Consider the following 16,815-nt stretch of genomic DNA (forward strand, 5'->3'; position numbering starts at 1 on the left):
TGCTTTCTGGTTTGACTGAGTTATTGTAGAAAGTGCTCAGTTGCCATTATCTTGCAGAAGGTAAGCAGCTGCAGCACTCCTTACCTCTATACTGTCCATCTGTACACTGATCAGAGATCAGCACCTGCTTGACAGGGGCAAGATTTCAGGATAGATACTCAAACTATTTTCAGTTGTGGATGCCAAATTAACCTAGAAGAGAATACTTGATGTTTTCCACCTTCAGCTGGAACAAATGAAATTAACATAGTTCAGTGACTTTCTGGAAGAAGATTGTCTTTTTATAGACACATCTCCCTGCATTTCACACTGAAATCAATCGATCAGCAGTTATGTTCAAGGACCACTTAAAGAAGTTTGTAGTAAGAGTAATATAAGCTGACTGACTGGGGCAATTTAGGCCATGGACTCAAACTTTTTCATAGCATGGAACGCATTTTAATTGTGTCTTCTGTTCACCACCTTTCCTGTTCACAATTGCATAGTTACCTCTTCAACAATTCATGATTGCATAATATTCCTATGATAAATGCAGCAAATACATACATGGAAAACTGACACTGGAGAAGAACTTAATGTATTTTTAGCTTTCTGATGCAATTTGGCATCTTGGAATTAGGAGAACCAGCACCTTGTGACCAGCCAGCAATCTGCAGCCCACCTGCAGTGTTATGCAGACCAGAGTTTGGGAAATGCCAGCCTAAAAGATGATCTCTGAGATCCACAACCTTATTACCAAGTAAAGGGAGAAAAATAAAAGCCTTGTACTCTGTATATGTTGAGTCCTTTTCAGTTGTGTATACCAAATAAGACTTGACACAAGAAGAGTTACAATACAGGCAGTGTACATGGGAAATTACATACACTTGCTCACACTCTGGGCATGAGCCACTTCACACACATTGTTTCCAGGCCCATTCTCCAGTAGAAGAGTTGTCGTTTTTTCAAGTTTTGAACAGGCTGAACAGAAGCATACTGTGTAGGAAGCCCATATCTTACTGGGAGAAGCTGGGTTGAACTGGAGTAGATTATGCAGTTGCGTGCCATGCATTACAAGTTTACTATTTTACTGTTTTTTCTCACCTGTTTAAGCCAGTTTATTGATAATTTTGAACTTAACGTACTCTTCTTTCTCTGCTTTTGTTGTTGTTTCAGAAAGCAGATAAGCAGGAGAATTCAGGAAGCTTAGAGGCGATCAGTGATTCCATTCCACAGCCTATGCCATTCCCACCTGCTGCTGTGAGGTCAGGTTCTCCAAAACTAGACCCTTCAGAAGTCTATCTGAAGTCTAAGACAATATTTGAAGACAAGCGTAAGTACACAGACCTCTTATGCTGGGAATATGCTCTAGCACAACAGGATGTGTTCTGTATTTCCTTCATGTACACAAGTCTTTAAACTTCGTGCCCCTCAGGGCATATTTAGAAAGAATATGAGGAAGTAAAATGACCATAGTCGTTTCTGTGATTATATCCTAGCTAATGATTCCATTGGAAATCACAGCTCAGCAGTCCGTCTGTTTTGTGTGGATAGCATAGTCTGTTTACTAGCAAAGATTTACAAATAGTGCATGAGAACAGGTGCAGATACAGAACTGCTGCCTAGCTATGATTTTAAATGTAATAGTATACACTGGATAAACCAAAGCCATTTGGCATGCCAAACATGCCATATAAAATAAATACACTCCTGGGTGAGATCGTAGGGATTAAAGTAGCCCCATAAATGACCAGTCAAGAATATGTTTTATAGTAAATAAGGGGGATACAGTGTCAGCAGATGGGCTGCAACATGAAAATAAGTTACATAACTACAAATAAAGCATAGCAGTGTCATCAAAGTCACAAAGGGCTTGTTGCCTGTGAATTTCCCACTGTAAACAAACATGCTCCCCAGTGCGGTGTTTCAGCCATACATTTAATTCTATAGCACTTCACAGAACTGCTGTCAATATGCTCTTAATTAGATTTGCGTTGTTTGTGTAAAAGGTTGGTTCTGGATAAAGCGAAAGCTTTGCAGGCCCGGGAAAAGCAAACACATGTTCATTTTCCTAAGCTGGTGGCCTGGAGTACGGCACATCTGGACTTTATCTTAACCTGGGACCCCAAGAAGCAGCTGCTTCTTTTCTATTCATTTCAGTACATCTGACTCGAGAGAAAATTAACCTTAACGTTTTCCCTCAGTAACACTTATTACCCAGCAATAAGTTTCATACATGAAATAGGAAATCAGCAGTCAGGTTCTCTGACATTGACCTAATTAATATTACATAACTGTCTTCAACATTTTATTACTATTTAATTTCCATTTTCCCTATCAGCACTTTTTTATCATTTTGCAAACATGAGCTTTGATAATTGGATAGTACCATCCCTGCAAAGATACCTTGTAAGACACTTCTTAAGAAATGCTTCATTGAAATTTGAATTTACTTTGGCTATAGACAGGCTTATACGCACTTATTACATAATGAAACTACAATTTCTAGTTACTCAAAAAAAAGTGTCCTGTTTAACAATTGAACCATAGATAGCAACAGCTATAGGGCAGAGCAAAAACAAAAGTCAAACTAAACAAACTGGAGGCAAATGCATAATTTAACATATTGAGAGTGAGTTAGTTAGTAAAACTTGATTGGAAAGTATGATAGGAAATTTGTATATCAAGTCATATATGAAGTCATATCTTCGTGTATTTGAAATGATGAGAGGTGGAACTCGCACTATTTTTGCTGCACCATATCTTGTAATATTTTTGAGGAGCTCTTGCCAAATTGGAAGATGTTCTAATTCTAAGCAGCCGAAGTAAACTAGATAGTTCAATTGTTTGTCAAATATGGTCCTGTCTGAGATGAACTGTAGATTGATAGATTCCAAAGCCAGAAGGGATGATTGTGACCCTATTCTGACCTCCTGTATAACACCGGTCATAGAACTTTTCCAAAGTAATTCCTAGAGCAGATCTTGTAGAAAAATATCCAATCTTGATGTAACAATTTTCAGTTACGAAAAATTCACTGCAACCCTTGGTAAATTGTTCCAATCATTAATTACTCTCACCATTAAAAGTTTGTGCCTTATTTCTAGTCTGAATTTGTCTCGATTCAACTTTTAGCCATTGGATCATGTTATACCTTTCTCTACTAGATTGAAGAGCTCATTATTAAATATCTGTTTCCCATGTAGACACTTACCAACTGTACTCAAGTCACCCCTTAACCTTCTCTTTGGTAAGCTAAATAGATTGAGCCCTTTGAGTCTATCACTATAAGGCAGTTTTTCTAATCCTTCAACCATTCTCATGGCTCTTCTCTGACCCCTCTCCAATTTATCAACATCCTTCCTGAATTGTGGGCACCAGAATTGGACACAGTGTACCAGCAGTGGTTGCATGAGTGCCAGATTTGGAGGTAGCACAACCTCTCCACTCCTACTCAAGATTCTCCTGTTTATGTATCCCAGAATCGCATTAGCCCTTTTGACTACAGCGTCACACTGGGAGCTCATGTTCAGTTGATTATCTGCCACAACCCCCAAATATTTTTCAGAGTCACTGCTTCCCAGGTTAAAGTCCCCCATCCTGGAAGTATGGCCTACATTCTTTGTTCCTACATGTATACATTTATATTTAGCTGTACTAATACATATATATTGCTTGCTTGTAAATCAGTGACTTGTCCTCTTCATTCTCCCAACGTTTGTGTTATCTGCAAACTTTATCAGTGATGATTTTATATTTTCTTCAAAGTCATTGATAAAAATGTGAACTAGCATAGAGTCAATACCTACGGAATCTCATTGGAAGCACACCCACTCAATAATGATTCCCCATTTAGAGTTACACTTTGAGACCTGTCAGTTAGCCAGTTTTTAATCCATTTAAAGTGTGCCATGTTAATTTCATATCACTCTAGTTTTTTTAATCGAAATGTCATACAGTACCAAGTCGAAGTACATTATGTCAACACTATTATCGTTATCAACCAAACTTATTTTATCAAAAGAAGATATCAAGTTAATTTGACAGGATCCATTTTTCATAAACCCATGTTGATTTGCATTAATCATATTACCCTCCTTTAATTCTTCATTAATCGAATCCAGGATCAGCCACTCTATTATCTTGCCAGGGATCGAGGTCCAGTGGACCGGCCCATAACTACCAGAGTCATCCCTTTTTAAAAATTGGCACAATATTAGCTTATTTATAGTCCTCAGAAACTTCCTCAGACTTATTGAAAATCAACATTAACGGTCCAGCGAGCTTATAAGCGAGCTCTTTTAAAACTCTCAAGTAATCTAGACCTGCTGATTTAAAAATGTCTTACTTCTGCAGCTTCTGTTTGACATCCTCCAGAGATACTAGTGGAATGGAAAGTGTTTTGTCATCACCATAAGAATAGTGTGTATAATCTGTTTTTTCCCCCAAATACTGATCAAAACTATGTACTGAACACTTCTGCCTTTTCTGCATTATTTTCGATAATCTACCATTTTCATCTAGTACTGGACCAATACCATTATCAGGATTATTTTTGTTCCTAATGTATTTTAAAAACTCCTTCTTATCATCTTTTACTCTGCTGGCCATAGATCCGTGTGTCCCTTTGCTTCACTTGTCAATTTTCTACAGTTCCTAACTTCTTATTTATATTCATTACTATCAACTTCCCCTTTCTTCCATTTTTTTTTTATATATTTTATTTTTTATAGTTGCCTTCATTTCCCCTCTAAACAAGGTTAGCTTTTTAACCAGCATGGCCTTCTTCCTCAGTGAGGTGTTCTTAAATGATTCCCAATTACCATTCACTTTTCTAGTTAAATTCTTCCTCCCCACTGATTTGGCTCATGATTGTTTTCAGCGTTGTGAAATTGGCCCTATTTGTAGCGATTATAGACTGCACCTTAATCCCAACCCATACAAACATAATGGTAGGAGGTGTTTTGGTCCCTGTGAAATGATGTTAGAGTGAAAGACATCTGCAGCTGTTTCTGGACAGGCTCATCACTCCACATGCTAGGAAGATAACATCACTGAGGAATTGGTGATGTTCCTTACTAAAACAATCTGACCACTCTGTTTTGTCAATGGAAAACTACAAGCTTATAACTGGTTGCACAAATGTGTTGATTAAAGAAAAATGTTAACACATTTTAATCTTCTCTCCAATAATCAAATGTAACTTATCATATTTGTCTTAACTAGCTCCAAACACAAAGGATTTGGATGTTTTCCTGCGAAAACAGGAGTCTGGGTTTGGCTTCCGCGTGCTCGGAGGGGATGGACCAGACCAGTCAGTAAGTGAATTAAGTTATCTGTTACCTGGACTTCAGGAGCTTATGCTGTAGCTCTTGTAATGTTTCCTTCACGCGATCATTTTCATTTTTTTCCCCATGTTGAGTTAAGTGGATAAACTTTATTTCCATCTTCACCATAAACAGCTATACTGTATGTCGATATCATATTCAGCTTAAACAGATGCAGTTTGTTTTTATACTGCTTCACTCCTGGTTCAAGTTGGCTTTCTCAAAATGCTTTCAGAGCTAAGTTGCTGCAAATTTGGTTGCAAGTGGGCAGTAGATAATCGAGAACGGAAGGCAAAGACATTTGGCTCTGTCTTTAAGCTTTAGAGAAATAATGTTCATAGTACAAGTTCACACCAATCGACAAACTGGGAAAATGGGGCTTGGTGTTATGGGAGGATCTACAAACATGACTTATTTAGTTGAGCCCTAATGACCTTTAGTTGGCAGGGGAAACTTGGGGCAAAATTCCATTTGGTCACTCGCCATGAAAGCTGTGAAGACCCTACTGTCGCTCAGTATTCAAACACAACCTGGGCCAAATTTACAGAGGTTGGCGTGAGTGGGGAGCTCATCAGCTTGGGAATGGTCTTCCACAAATTGAGGTGGCAACTCAGGTTAATTTGTCACATGGAAGGAGAGAAATACATTACCCCAAATTCCTGCAGAGGGAGATAGCCCCGTGTTCTAGCAGTGAAAGAACTTGAACAGAAATACTTCAGCAGTCAGATGTTGAGCTAAAGCTTCGACAGGTAAAAAGAGTAAACGAATTGGGCAGGCTGGTTTAGTTATCTTGTATTCAGTGATCAGCAGAGTCCTTTGCCAAAGTGAGCAATTGTTGGATTTCTGCAAGCATCACTGGGATACTCCTCCATAGCAACACTTGTGTCTTGATGGAGAGAGAAGGGCCTCAGTGACAAGCCCATTAAAAAGTTGTGGTTTAGATTAGATCTGGGGGGAAAACCCTTATCTGCATGTTTTGGCACTTAACTTGTTCATCCTGGTAGAGCAAACGTGCACTGCGTCTGTCCAGGGATATCTGAATGTGGCCTGGTTCTCAATAGAATGCTAATGAGTGACTGCAGTGAGGACCTATAGCAGTAGTTAATGAAACAAGTTGAGTGTGGAGCTTTTTGATGTGTTGTGTTAGACGAGATTTAAAAAAAAGAAACCGTTCTGGCTAAACAGTGATTTAACTCCAGTCCCATTAAAATCCAATGGAAGAAGATAAAATGGTTTATTACCTTTCTTCCCTTTCCTCTTCATGGTTGATTTCAGTCCCCCCAGGCTCTGTCACTTTCTGTTTGTCTAGAATCTTTCTTGGCGGCAGCAGTTCTCCATCGAGCCTTTATACCATAATTGTTCTGTCCTGAGAATGCTCTCAAAGATGGGGTTGGCACCAAACCTTTGCACGTTATAGCACCTAATCATATTAATGGACTTGGCACCAATGCATGCTGGTAATGCTCAGTACAACATGCGTGTCAATTTAACTGGGAAATAAACAAGTGGAGAGGGCTTTCTGGCTACCCCAGAAAAATCACCTCCAGCTTTGTTACCGACTTGTTGCATTATTATGCTGCAGAAGGGAAGGAAGAAAGAAGAAAATTATAATAAATCTTTTTTTAAATAGTTTTTGTAAGTCTTTCGCTTCTAGAGATTGGAGTTCAGATATGGTTTTAGGTCACCAATCAGTGAAGTTTTTTGGCTTCACTCTGGAGAGCTGTCATACAATTTGACTCAGGAGGCAGTCTCTGCTTCAGAGAGGAGGATGGAGGCAGATAGGCAAAGACATGAATGGAAATTCCCGGAGTCCCTATTCATGCTATGCCTGGCTTTAGGAAATTCTGCCCTGTTTCTTACTTGCCAAAGCACAGCTTCACCCAGAAAAGTAGGACTCTGTCCCTGACCATATGGCAGTGACTGCTCCTCTCCTGCCAACCTTCAAAGGTGCTCAAGCTTTTGGGATAGAGACACTGCTAGATAGCATGTCCTCTCATATGTAATTAAAATGCATTCTCCATTCACATCTGAGATCCAATGCCAGTTTGTTTTCTGACTTGCATTTAAAGGAAAGGAAGAACAGAGTGCTTTTTCTAGAGGAAATAATAAGCAATTTTAGGGTTTTTTTATTGTATTCTACTGTTTTGTTGCTATAGCAACTATAGCTGTGTTGGTAATAGTCATAGCAGTGCCCTGAGTGCAATGTGAAGATGGGTTTTTGGAATGAACATGTTCTTGCTGCTTAACCTTGGACACATGCTGGACATAATTGTTTTTAATCTTTCACTTAAACTGAACTTTTTTTCTAGCATATAAAACTACTACAGGTTTCGTGCTCCTGTCTCTATCATTTAGCTGGTGTTTTCTTGGGAGGAAAGGTGCAGGCCAAAGGGGGGTGAGGGCTGCAGCTGTTTGAATTCATGCTGTGATCACCAATACTTGCACATTGCAGATTTTGAGTGGCAATTTCTGAGCAGCTGTGCTCTTAGGCTCTTTGCTGAACTTTAAATTCTACACTGGAGTCACCTTGCAGGTCTCAGTAATGATAATGTGTCTTTGTTGTGTTGATTGAGTGACACAGGCATTTCTTTTCAATAATTTTGAGTAATTTTTGATGCACAGAACAAATATATAAATAACACATGAATACACTAAAACAGCAAGACAAACATGTAAGTGTACAAATACAGAGCTTAACCTACTCATGAGGTGGTGACCCTTCAGTTAATAGGAATTCATGAATAATACATGACAGTAATAAAAACAAACCTTAAAATAAGATGAGCATTAAGTTTGAACGTCAGGAAGCTGGGACTGTCACGGTTTGCTCATTTCTACACATGCAAATGAGGTCAGTCTAGTATGGCTTCTGTAGCATGAATTTCTGCTAGATTTAGGTGGGGAAAATAATTTTTTTAAAGGAAACCCTGCAACAAGTCCCTCTTTATCTGGGGATTCAAACATTACATATTCTGTACATTCTACACCCCAGAACCAATGATTACACTCTGTTGACAGATCTATATTGGGGCCATCATCCCACTGGGAGCAGCAGAGAAAGACGGCCGACTCCGAGCTGCTGATGAGCTGATGTGCATTGACGGAATCTCTATCAAAGGGAAATCCCACAAACAGGTCCTGGACTTGATGACCGGTGCTGCGCGGAATGGCCAGGTGCTGCTCACTGTCCGGAGGAAGATCTTCTTTGGCGGTATGTGCCAGGTGTCCAGACTAAACCCAGTCCCACTAGGTTTGCCAGAGTCTGGTAGCATGGCCATTGGAGCCCTTGTTCCTGGACTTAGTGTAAAGGAATGTTTCGACGGCCATAATCAGATGATATAAAGCGGTACAGTAACAGAACTACTAGTACATCAGGAATGATGTGAACTCAGGGGGTCAGCTCCACTTCTGGATGAATGGGGTGACACAAAATTGTATCAAGCAGATGTTCTTGGAGGGAAGAGAATGGGATAAAAAAGGGGGCACCCATTTGCGCTGCGGCTCTGGAAAGCACTGTAATAGTGATGCTCTCTTGTTCTATAGTGCTTTTCATTGGAGGATCTGAAAGTACTTTACAAGCATTAGTTATTAAAACCACTCATGGCTCTGTGTACTCTGGGCAGTAACACAAACCTTCTTTCTGCATTACAACACGACATTCTGAGGTTTAAGTGCATTATTTAATTAAATGCAGAAATTAATTTTATAGTCAGATCAGCATTCTGTAGGCAGTTCAGTGGCAATGGAATTTACAGATATGGAAACTGAGGTACAGAAGGGTTGTCATGCGGCTGAGATGTCACTAACCACATCAGTGACAGAACTGAAAACAGAACCCAGGAGTCCTGGCTTGCAATCTCCTGTTCTCATTAGTAAACCCCACTGCCTTTCATGGGTCTTTCAGTCAAGATAACTAGAACCATTCCTTATAAACTGAGAAAAAATAGGAAGTGTATCACTTTCATAACATCTTCTCGTTCACTGTCATGCAAAAGGTAGGCAGCATGGCCTAGTGGGCCAAGTATGAGTCTGAGCCTAGAAGGTCCTAAATTCTAATTCCAGGCTGGTCGCTGACACACTGTGCAGTCTTTGACAAATCAAGTGACTTCTGTGTCACTGTCCGTAAAATGGGGATATCCTCTACCTACCTCACAGGGGTGTTAGTGGTTAAAATTGTCATGGTGTTTCTCCCAGGTACCACACAGAAACCAGCCAAACCGGAAGGGGGCAGGGTCTCCAGTCACACTGTATTTCTATGTAGATTGCAGCCACTTCATAAGTCTGTCTTTCATTTTTTGTTCAAAGCGAAAATACGTAAAGTATTTAATTAGGTATTATCCACCTAGTAACTCTCACTCACTCATGCCCGTCACCCCAATCGGGGTATGGGCCGCCAACCACAGATCTCCAGAGTCCTCTATCCTGGGCCATTTGCTCTAGCTGGTTCCAGGTATAGCCCATTTTTATGCTATCAGCCTGAAGGTCGCGTCGCTGCGACCTGCGCCGTCTTTCTTGACTCGTACATGGTCCTCACGTTCCATGTACCGATGGTAATCCTCCTAGTTGCAAGAAGGGTAATCGGCTTAGTGGCTTCCTCATGACTTTCACCACCGAGGGTCATGCGTCTTCGAGTTGAAGGCCCTTCTTTTTCCAGGCTAAAAGTCTCTGTTATCTCTATTGTTGGCGTTTCTGTAGCAAATTAATTTTTTTTTTTTTGTACGGGGTGGAGTTGCTAGCCCCACGCCCAACCCTCCTCCTTTATCCTGACTTTGGACAGGCAGATGGCCCCAAAGGACCTCTCTGGTGGAGTTACCTAGTAACTACAGATGTATTATATTGGTGCTGTACCTGGTGGTTGCTGCCAGCCTATCATAGCACGGTGTCAGGAGAGCAGATTGAGCCAAGCACAGAAAGAGGCCATCTAAAGGCTCAGAAAAGATTAATCTAATCGGAGGAAAAGCAATTTTCTGTCTTTGCATCTCAAGTTGCATTGCCTCCCTGACAGTGTAATTTTGCCAATGTAACATGTTCCTGCAAGAGAGAGTCTGATTCAGAGATCTTGAAAAGCTTACATGGCTTCATCTGCATCAGGGCCAACTCTGCCTCTGGTCTCTGTTTATTTCTCCTTTATTTAATTTAAAAAGAAAGAAAGAAAAATCCCTTCATTGTACAGCTTTATTTTCCTCTGAATTCCCTGATGTGGCATGGTCCTCACAGGCAATGCTTCAAGACTGGGATTTTGTTAGTTTTCCATCGAAGAGGCTGGGCTTCAACATTTGAATTACCCTTTAAAATATTGGTACACCTTTTGAAATAAACAGTTGGTTCTCTGCAATGGAAATAGCAATAGTCCCAGTTTTAAGGTGGGTTTCTGCCAGAGATCTTGTGCTTACACCACACAGGAAAATAGTGCTGCCAAAAAAGAGCCCCTGAAGAGACCACCAAGGTTAGGCTAGCATTATTAAGGGCCTCAGCAACTGAGCGCTACCTCTGTGCTGCTGCACACCCAGACTGTTCCCTTCTGAGTTATAAGTGTGTATTGCAGAATGGAGTTGGCAAACATTAAACTCTCCTATTAAACATCCTTAAACCTCTGTAGCAACTTCAGCCCAAAGTGTAAATGGTTCTATCCTGTATTCTGATTCCATCTGGTTTCAGTTGCCTTGTTAATAAGCCCCCAGCGGGAAAGGAGGTGCTTCTCCATTCTGTTAGTGATCTGATCATGTTTATCCTTGTAGTTATCCAGCTCCACAGCACTCTTACTGATTCTACCTTATACTTTATTTTTGTGGTGTTTGTAGTCGAGAAACAGCCAGAAGAGGAGGAGTCGCAGCTGCCCATTTCCACTCAAAATGGATCTCCCCGGCTGAACCAGGTAGAGGTCACAAGCAGACAGCCCCCAGAAGCCTATGATGTCCTGCTACAGCGGAAAGAGAATGAAGGATTTGGCTTTGTCATCCTCACCTCAAAAAACAAACCTCCTCCTGGCGGTAAGGGCTGACTCCTGTGTGTTGGTGTCACCTGCTCCACTGATGCCTGACCGGGGGAGATTAATTGGTTTAACTCATAGTTCCTCCTTCCAAAGCTGCAAGCAGTTATTGCCAATAGCATTCAGGGCTGGGGACTCCCAGGATATCCTTCTTTCCTAGGATGGTGTTTATTTTCCATGTCCAACCACCTACTGTGCTGTGATCTGTCGTTTCACTCGTCGTACTGTTCACAACTTCAGTGGCTAAAAGCTAAGTCTGTCTCACTCACAAAAGGGAATATGTTTTCTCTCATTTGTACATTTTGTAGAAAGTTTTGCATGTGCAACAACTGAAGTGGGGGATGGAAATCACTCCTTACCAGTACAGGGGCAGGGGAAGAGAGAGAGAAACGTATCCTTGTGATTGGATGTCTTTCAGAATGTATAAGGTGGTCAGACTATGATGAGTGTGGGAATGGATGCACCGGTGTAGTCAATGGTAAATGCAGGTAAACAGAGTTTACCCACTTCTCATTTGGGGAATATGGAGCTTAGTTTAGATTAGTTTACCCACGTTTTTTACCACCACACCACTGGATGCAGAGAACAAATATGCACACACGTACTCTTTACACTCTCTGTACAGCATTGCCCAATAGATAAAATCAGCTATTGGGTAGTTAGTGCATGGATAAATCTCTTGCTAATAGAAGTATAGTTACAAACTTAGACGTGTGACATCCATTCAGGGTGTGTAGCTTATTACTCAAGTCTCTGGCTTTCTCAGACCTCAGTATTTCGAAAAAAGCAATGGAGGAATTAGTCAGGAGAACATTCTGTATCTGCCTTGTGACATGTTACAAACTGGAGATATTATCCTAAGCAATGTAGCGTGTCTGAGGGTTCTAACTTGTGGATTTGTCTGATGGATCAGTTGCTAAGATAAAGAGCTGAGTGGACCACGTGAAAATAAAGAAGGTATCTTGTAAGTAGCAATAAGAGACAAGCTGCTTGAGGGAGGCATCTGAAATTCTCCCTAATTAACGGAAAGATTTCTGACCCCTAGCACTAGAGTAATTTAAAAGAAGTGCCCATTCTTTATAATCATATACATTTTTTTGAGTGTGATCCTGGCTGCCTGACTCCCAGAGCCTTGCCAGGCAGTGGTTATTAACACCACCTCTGCATAGACAGATGTGCCTACCTTTCACAAACTGTTGACCTTTATGGGATGGCTTCCACACTCTTCTCAGATACTTTTGGCCAAGTTTTGAGTAGTTCAGTTTTAAAATGAAAAGGTATGATCAATCTATAACTAGGGCCGTTGGCTGGCATTGTTCCCCTTTGTGAGAATTGGAGGAATGGGTATGGTTCTCCGTTCATAGAGAATGAAGAGCTTACAGCCGGGCTGGGCCTTGTAACACAAAAGGGATGCCGGACTGCTCAGTGGATTTACCCAGGGCACAGCAAGTTACTTTCTTGTTTTTTCTCCCTGAGATGTGGACACACAGGTATCTGTACCCCAGTGATCTGAAACACCTTACTTAAATCTTTTATGTCACCTGCTGTGAATCACTTTCCCGGTAACTGCCCTAATGATCCCAGAGCACTTACTATAACAATGACTTGAATGTTTGTGTGTGAGCAAAGGGATGCCCTTTCTTCCAGCCCAGACAAGTTACGTTGACATTTTGCTCTGCTTTATTTCTCTAAGTTTATTATACTATGAAAGAGCAGAAATACAGACGAAAGCAGTGACTCTGAAAGAGAATCGTTCTCATTATTTTGTTGAGTTTACATGATATATATTTTGACTTAGAATGATTTGAAGTCTTGGCTAAAACAATACATTTTTAATGAAGTTTAAAACAAAGTGCATAGTATCAGTGAAGGTTGTGAAAGAGTGAACAGCTGTGGAGTTGAGTATTGCTACAGTACTAGCTCAGTACTCAGAGATGCTGACTTCTGTTTTATAAAATCATGTGCTATAGTAACACTTGGGGCAGGAGCTGTCACTCTCTAAGATGCTGTACTATGATTATGTGCCCTGTGTTAGCGATATGAAAAACTACCACTTTGGACTGATTTTCTGTTGCCTTGTCAAAGTTGGAGGATATTAGAAAAATGATTATTAATAAATAAGCAGAAGTCTACTGTGTAATCCTGATACTGCATCATTAGAACATTTTTGTCAGAATACCATCCGGAAATTCTTTCATCTAGTTGAAACTGCAATGGAAGTAGGTTTTTGTTTTGTTTTTTTTAAAATGGGAAACAGAAGATATCTGGATCCCTGTTTCAGCATTGGAAGTGCTAAGGTAGCAGTCCCAGGCTGTTTTTACTGCTTGTAAATAAAAAACATTGATATATCAGTGTATTGCATTATGCTGGAACCTCTTTGCCAGATCTTACATCAGAACGGCCAGACTGGGTCAGACCAAGGGTCCATCTAGCCCGGTGTCCGGTCTTCCGACAGTGGCCAATGCCAGATGCTTCAGAGGGAATGAACAGAACAGGGAATCATCCAGTGATCCAGGCCCTGTCATTGAGTCCCAGCTTCTGGCAATCAGAGGTTTGGAGCATGGGATCGAGTCCCTGCCCATCCTGGCTAATAGCCATTGGACCTATCCTCCATGAACTTATCTAGCTCTTTTTTTAACCCTGTTATAGTCTTGGCCTTCACAACATCCTCTGGCAAGGAGTTCCACAGGTTGACTGTGCGTTGTGTAAAGAGAGACTTCCTTTTGTTAATTTTAAACCTGCTGCCTATTAATTTCATTTGGTAACCCCTAGTTCTTGTCTTATGAGAAGATGTAAATAACACTTCCTTATTTATTTCTCCATGCCATTAATGTTTGTATAGACCTCTATCATGTCCCACCTTAGTTATCTTTTTTCTAAACGGAATAGTCCCAGTTTTTTTAATCTCTGCTGTGATGGAAGCTGTTCCATACCCCTAATCATTTTTGTTGCCCTTCTCTGTACTTTTTCCAATTCTAATTGTCTCTTTTTGAGATGAAGTCACCAGAGCTGAATCCAGTATTCAAGGTCTGGGTGAACCAGGGATTTACATAGTCACATTGTGATATTTTCTGTCATATTTGCTATTCCTTTCCTAATGGTTCCTCATATTCTGTTAGCTTTTTTGACTGCCACTGCACACTGGGCAGACGTTTGCAGAAAACTATCCACGATTCCCATTGTTTTGTATATGTAGTTGGGATTATGTTTTCGAATGTGCATTACTTTGCACTAAGGCTGTCAAGCGATTAAAAAAATTAATCATGATAAATCACGCTCTTAAACAATAATAGAATACCATTTATTTAAATATTTTGGATGTTTTCTACATGCTCAAATATATGTATTCTGTGTTGTAATTGAAATCAAAAGTGTACAATTCTCACTTCATATTTATTTTTTATTACAAATCTTTGCACTGTAAAAACAAAAGAAACAGTATTTTTCAATTCACTTAATACAAATACTGTAGTACAATCTCTTTATCAAGAAAGTTGAACTTACAAATGTAGAATTACGTACAAAAAAACCTGCATTCAAAAATAAAACAATGTAAAACTCTAGAGCCTGCAAGTCCACTCAGTCCTACTTCTTGTTCAGCCAATCACTCGGACAAACAAGTTTTTTTACATTTGTGGGAGATAATGCTGCCCGCTTCTTGTTTACAAAGTCACCTGAAAGTGAGAACAGGCGTCTGCATTGCATTGTTGTAGCCGGATGTGCTAAAGATTCATATGTCCCTTCATGCTTCAACTACCATTCCAGAGGACATGTGTCCATGCTGATGACGGATTCTGCTCGATAACGATCCAAAGCAGTGCGGACCGACGCATGTTCATTTTCATCAACTCAGTCAGATGCCACGAACAGAAGATTGATTTTCTTTTTTGGTGGTTCGGGTTCTGTAGTTTCTGCATCAGAGTGTTGCTCTTTTAAGACTTCTGAAAGCATGCTCCGCACCTCATTCCTCTCAGATTTTGGAAGGCACTTCAGATTCTTAAACCTTGGGTTGAGTGCTGTAGCTATTTTTAGAAATCTGATATTGGAACCTTCTTTGTGTTTTGTCAAATCTGCAGTGAAAGTGTTCTTAAATCAAACAACATATGCTGGGTCGTCATGAAGAGACATGTGAATGTTTAGCATATCTGGCACGTAAATACCTTGTAATGCCGGCTACAAAAGTGCTATGCAAACACCTGTTCTCACTTTCAAGTGATATTGTAAATAAGGAGTGGGCAGTATTATTCCTATAAATGTAAACAAACTTGTTTCTCTTAGCGATTAGCTGAACAAGAAGTAGGACTGAGTGGGCTTGTAGACTCTCAAGTTTTACATTGTTTTGTTTTTGAGTGCAGTTATGTAGCAAAAAAAAAAATCTACTTTTGTAAGTTGCACTTTCACGATAAGGAGATTGCACTACAGTACTTGTATGAGGCAAATTGAAATACTATTTCTTTTGTCATTTTTACAGTGCAAATATTTGTAATCAAAAGTAATATAAGCTGAGCACTGTACACTTTGTATTCTGTGTTGTAACTAAAATCAATATATTTGAAAATGTAGAAAAACATCCAAAATATTTAATAAATTTTGATTGGTATTTTGTTTAACAGTGTGATTAAAACTGCGATTAATCAAGATTAAATTTTTAATTGCAATTAATTTTTTTAGTTAACTGCGATTAATCGACAGCTATACTTTGCACTTATCAAAACTGAATTTCATCTGCCATTTTGTTGCCCAGTCACTCAGCTTAATGAGATCCCTTTGTAACTCTTCACAGTCCGCTTCGAACTTAACGATCTTGAGTCATTTTGTATCGTCTGCAAATTTGACCACCTTACTGCTCACCCCCTTTTCCAGATCATTTATTAATGTCTTAAAATGAACCCCCTGCGATATAAAACTGGGATATTTTACACAAGATAATTCATCAGTAGTTGTAACTCTACAATCCTGTGATGTTTTTTCTCATCACGGGTAACTCTTACATATTTTATATTTAAAATGTAGGCCTTAAAAATGGGAGAAGAAATTAAAGACAATACAATTAAATCTTTAAATGGCGGTAAAAATTGAGAGGCATCAATGTCTGCTCCTTTATGGAAAATAACACGTGTTTGCTAGCTCCTTAATTACAAGCCTGAATGGTAAATTAAGGTCAGGTTTCCAATGACTGTCAGAAAATGTTTGAGATTTGCTGTCAGAGTTTGAAATCTTGTTAAGTACGTAATTCTGCACCCCTCTCTCTCTCCATTCACCATCCGTTCCCTTTCAGTGAAGCATGCCTGGGAGAGCAATTGCAATAAAGAAGTTAGGAAGAGGACAGAGACACCTTCTCCCTCCACTGGGCTTTGGGTGCACATAAGGGATTTCAGGTGAAATTTCAGTTGTGACGGGAAGAGCATCAGTGAAAGGGATGGCTGGAACCAGTCGATCTTTGGTGACAGTCTAAGGTAGAAATGCGAGCACTGCAAATTATGACCTGTACATGCGGGGTTTGATGGGCAGCTGGTCCAA

The 16,815-nt window shown here is 40.0% G+C and overlaps 1 protein-coding gene across 2 annotated transcripts in view; it reads left to right on the plus strand.

Annotated features, from left to right (window-relative positions):
- The window catches only part of MAGI3 (membrane associated guanylate kinase, WW and PDZ domain containing 3), a 217,477-nt gene that overhangs the window by 177,960 nt on the left and 22,702 nt on the right, over positions 1-16,815 (plus strand). For both annotated transcript variants that reach the window (XM_065404497.1, XM_065404498.1), the window contains exons 12-15: positions 1,156-1,312; positions 5,206-5,297; positions 8,325-8,517; positions 11,108-11,296. In XM_065404497.1, coding sequence (XP_065260569.1) covers positions 1,156-1,312; positions 5,206-5,297; positions 8,325-8,517; positions 11,108-11,296 — 631 coding nt within the window. The remainder of the gene's footprint in view (positions 1-1,155; positions 1,313-5,205; positions 5,298-8,324; positions 8,518-11,107; positions 11,297-16,815) is intronic.

This window comes from Emys orbicularis, chromosome 4, assembly GCF_028017835.1.
Source record: "Emys orbicularis isolate rEmyOrb1 chromosome 4, rEmyOrb1.hap1, whole genome shotgun sequence".
In the NCBI taxonomy this organism is placed as follows: domain Eukaryota; kingdom Metazoa; phylum Chordata; order Testudines; family Emydidae; genus Emys; species Emys orbicularis.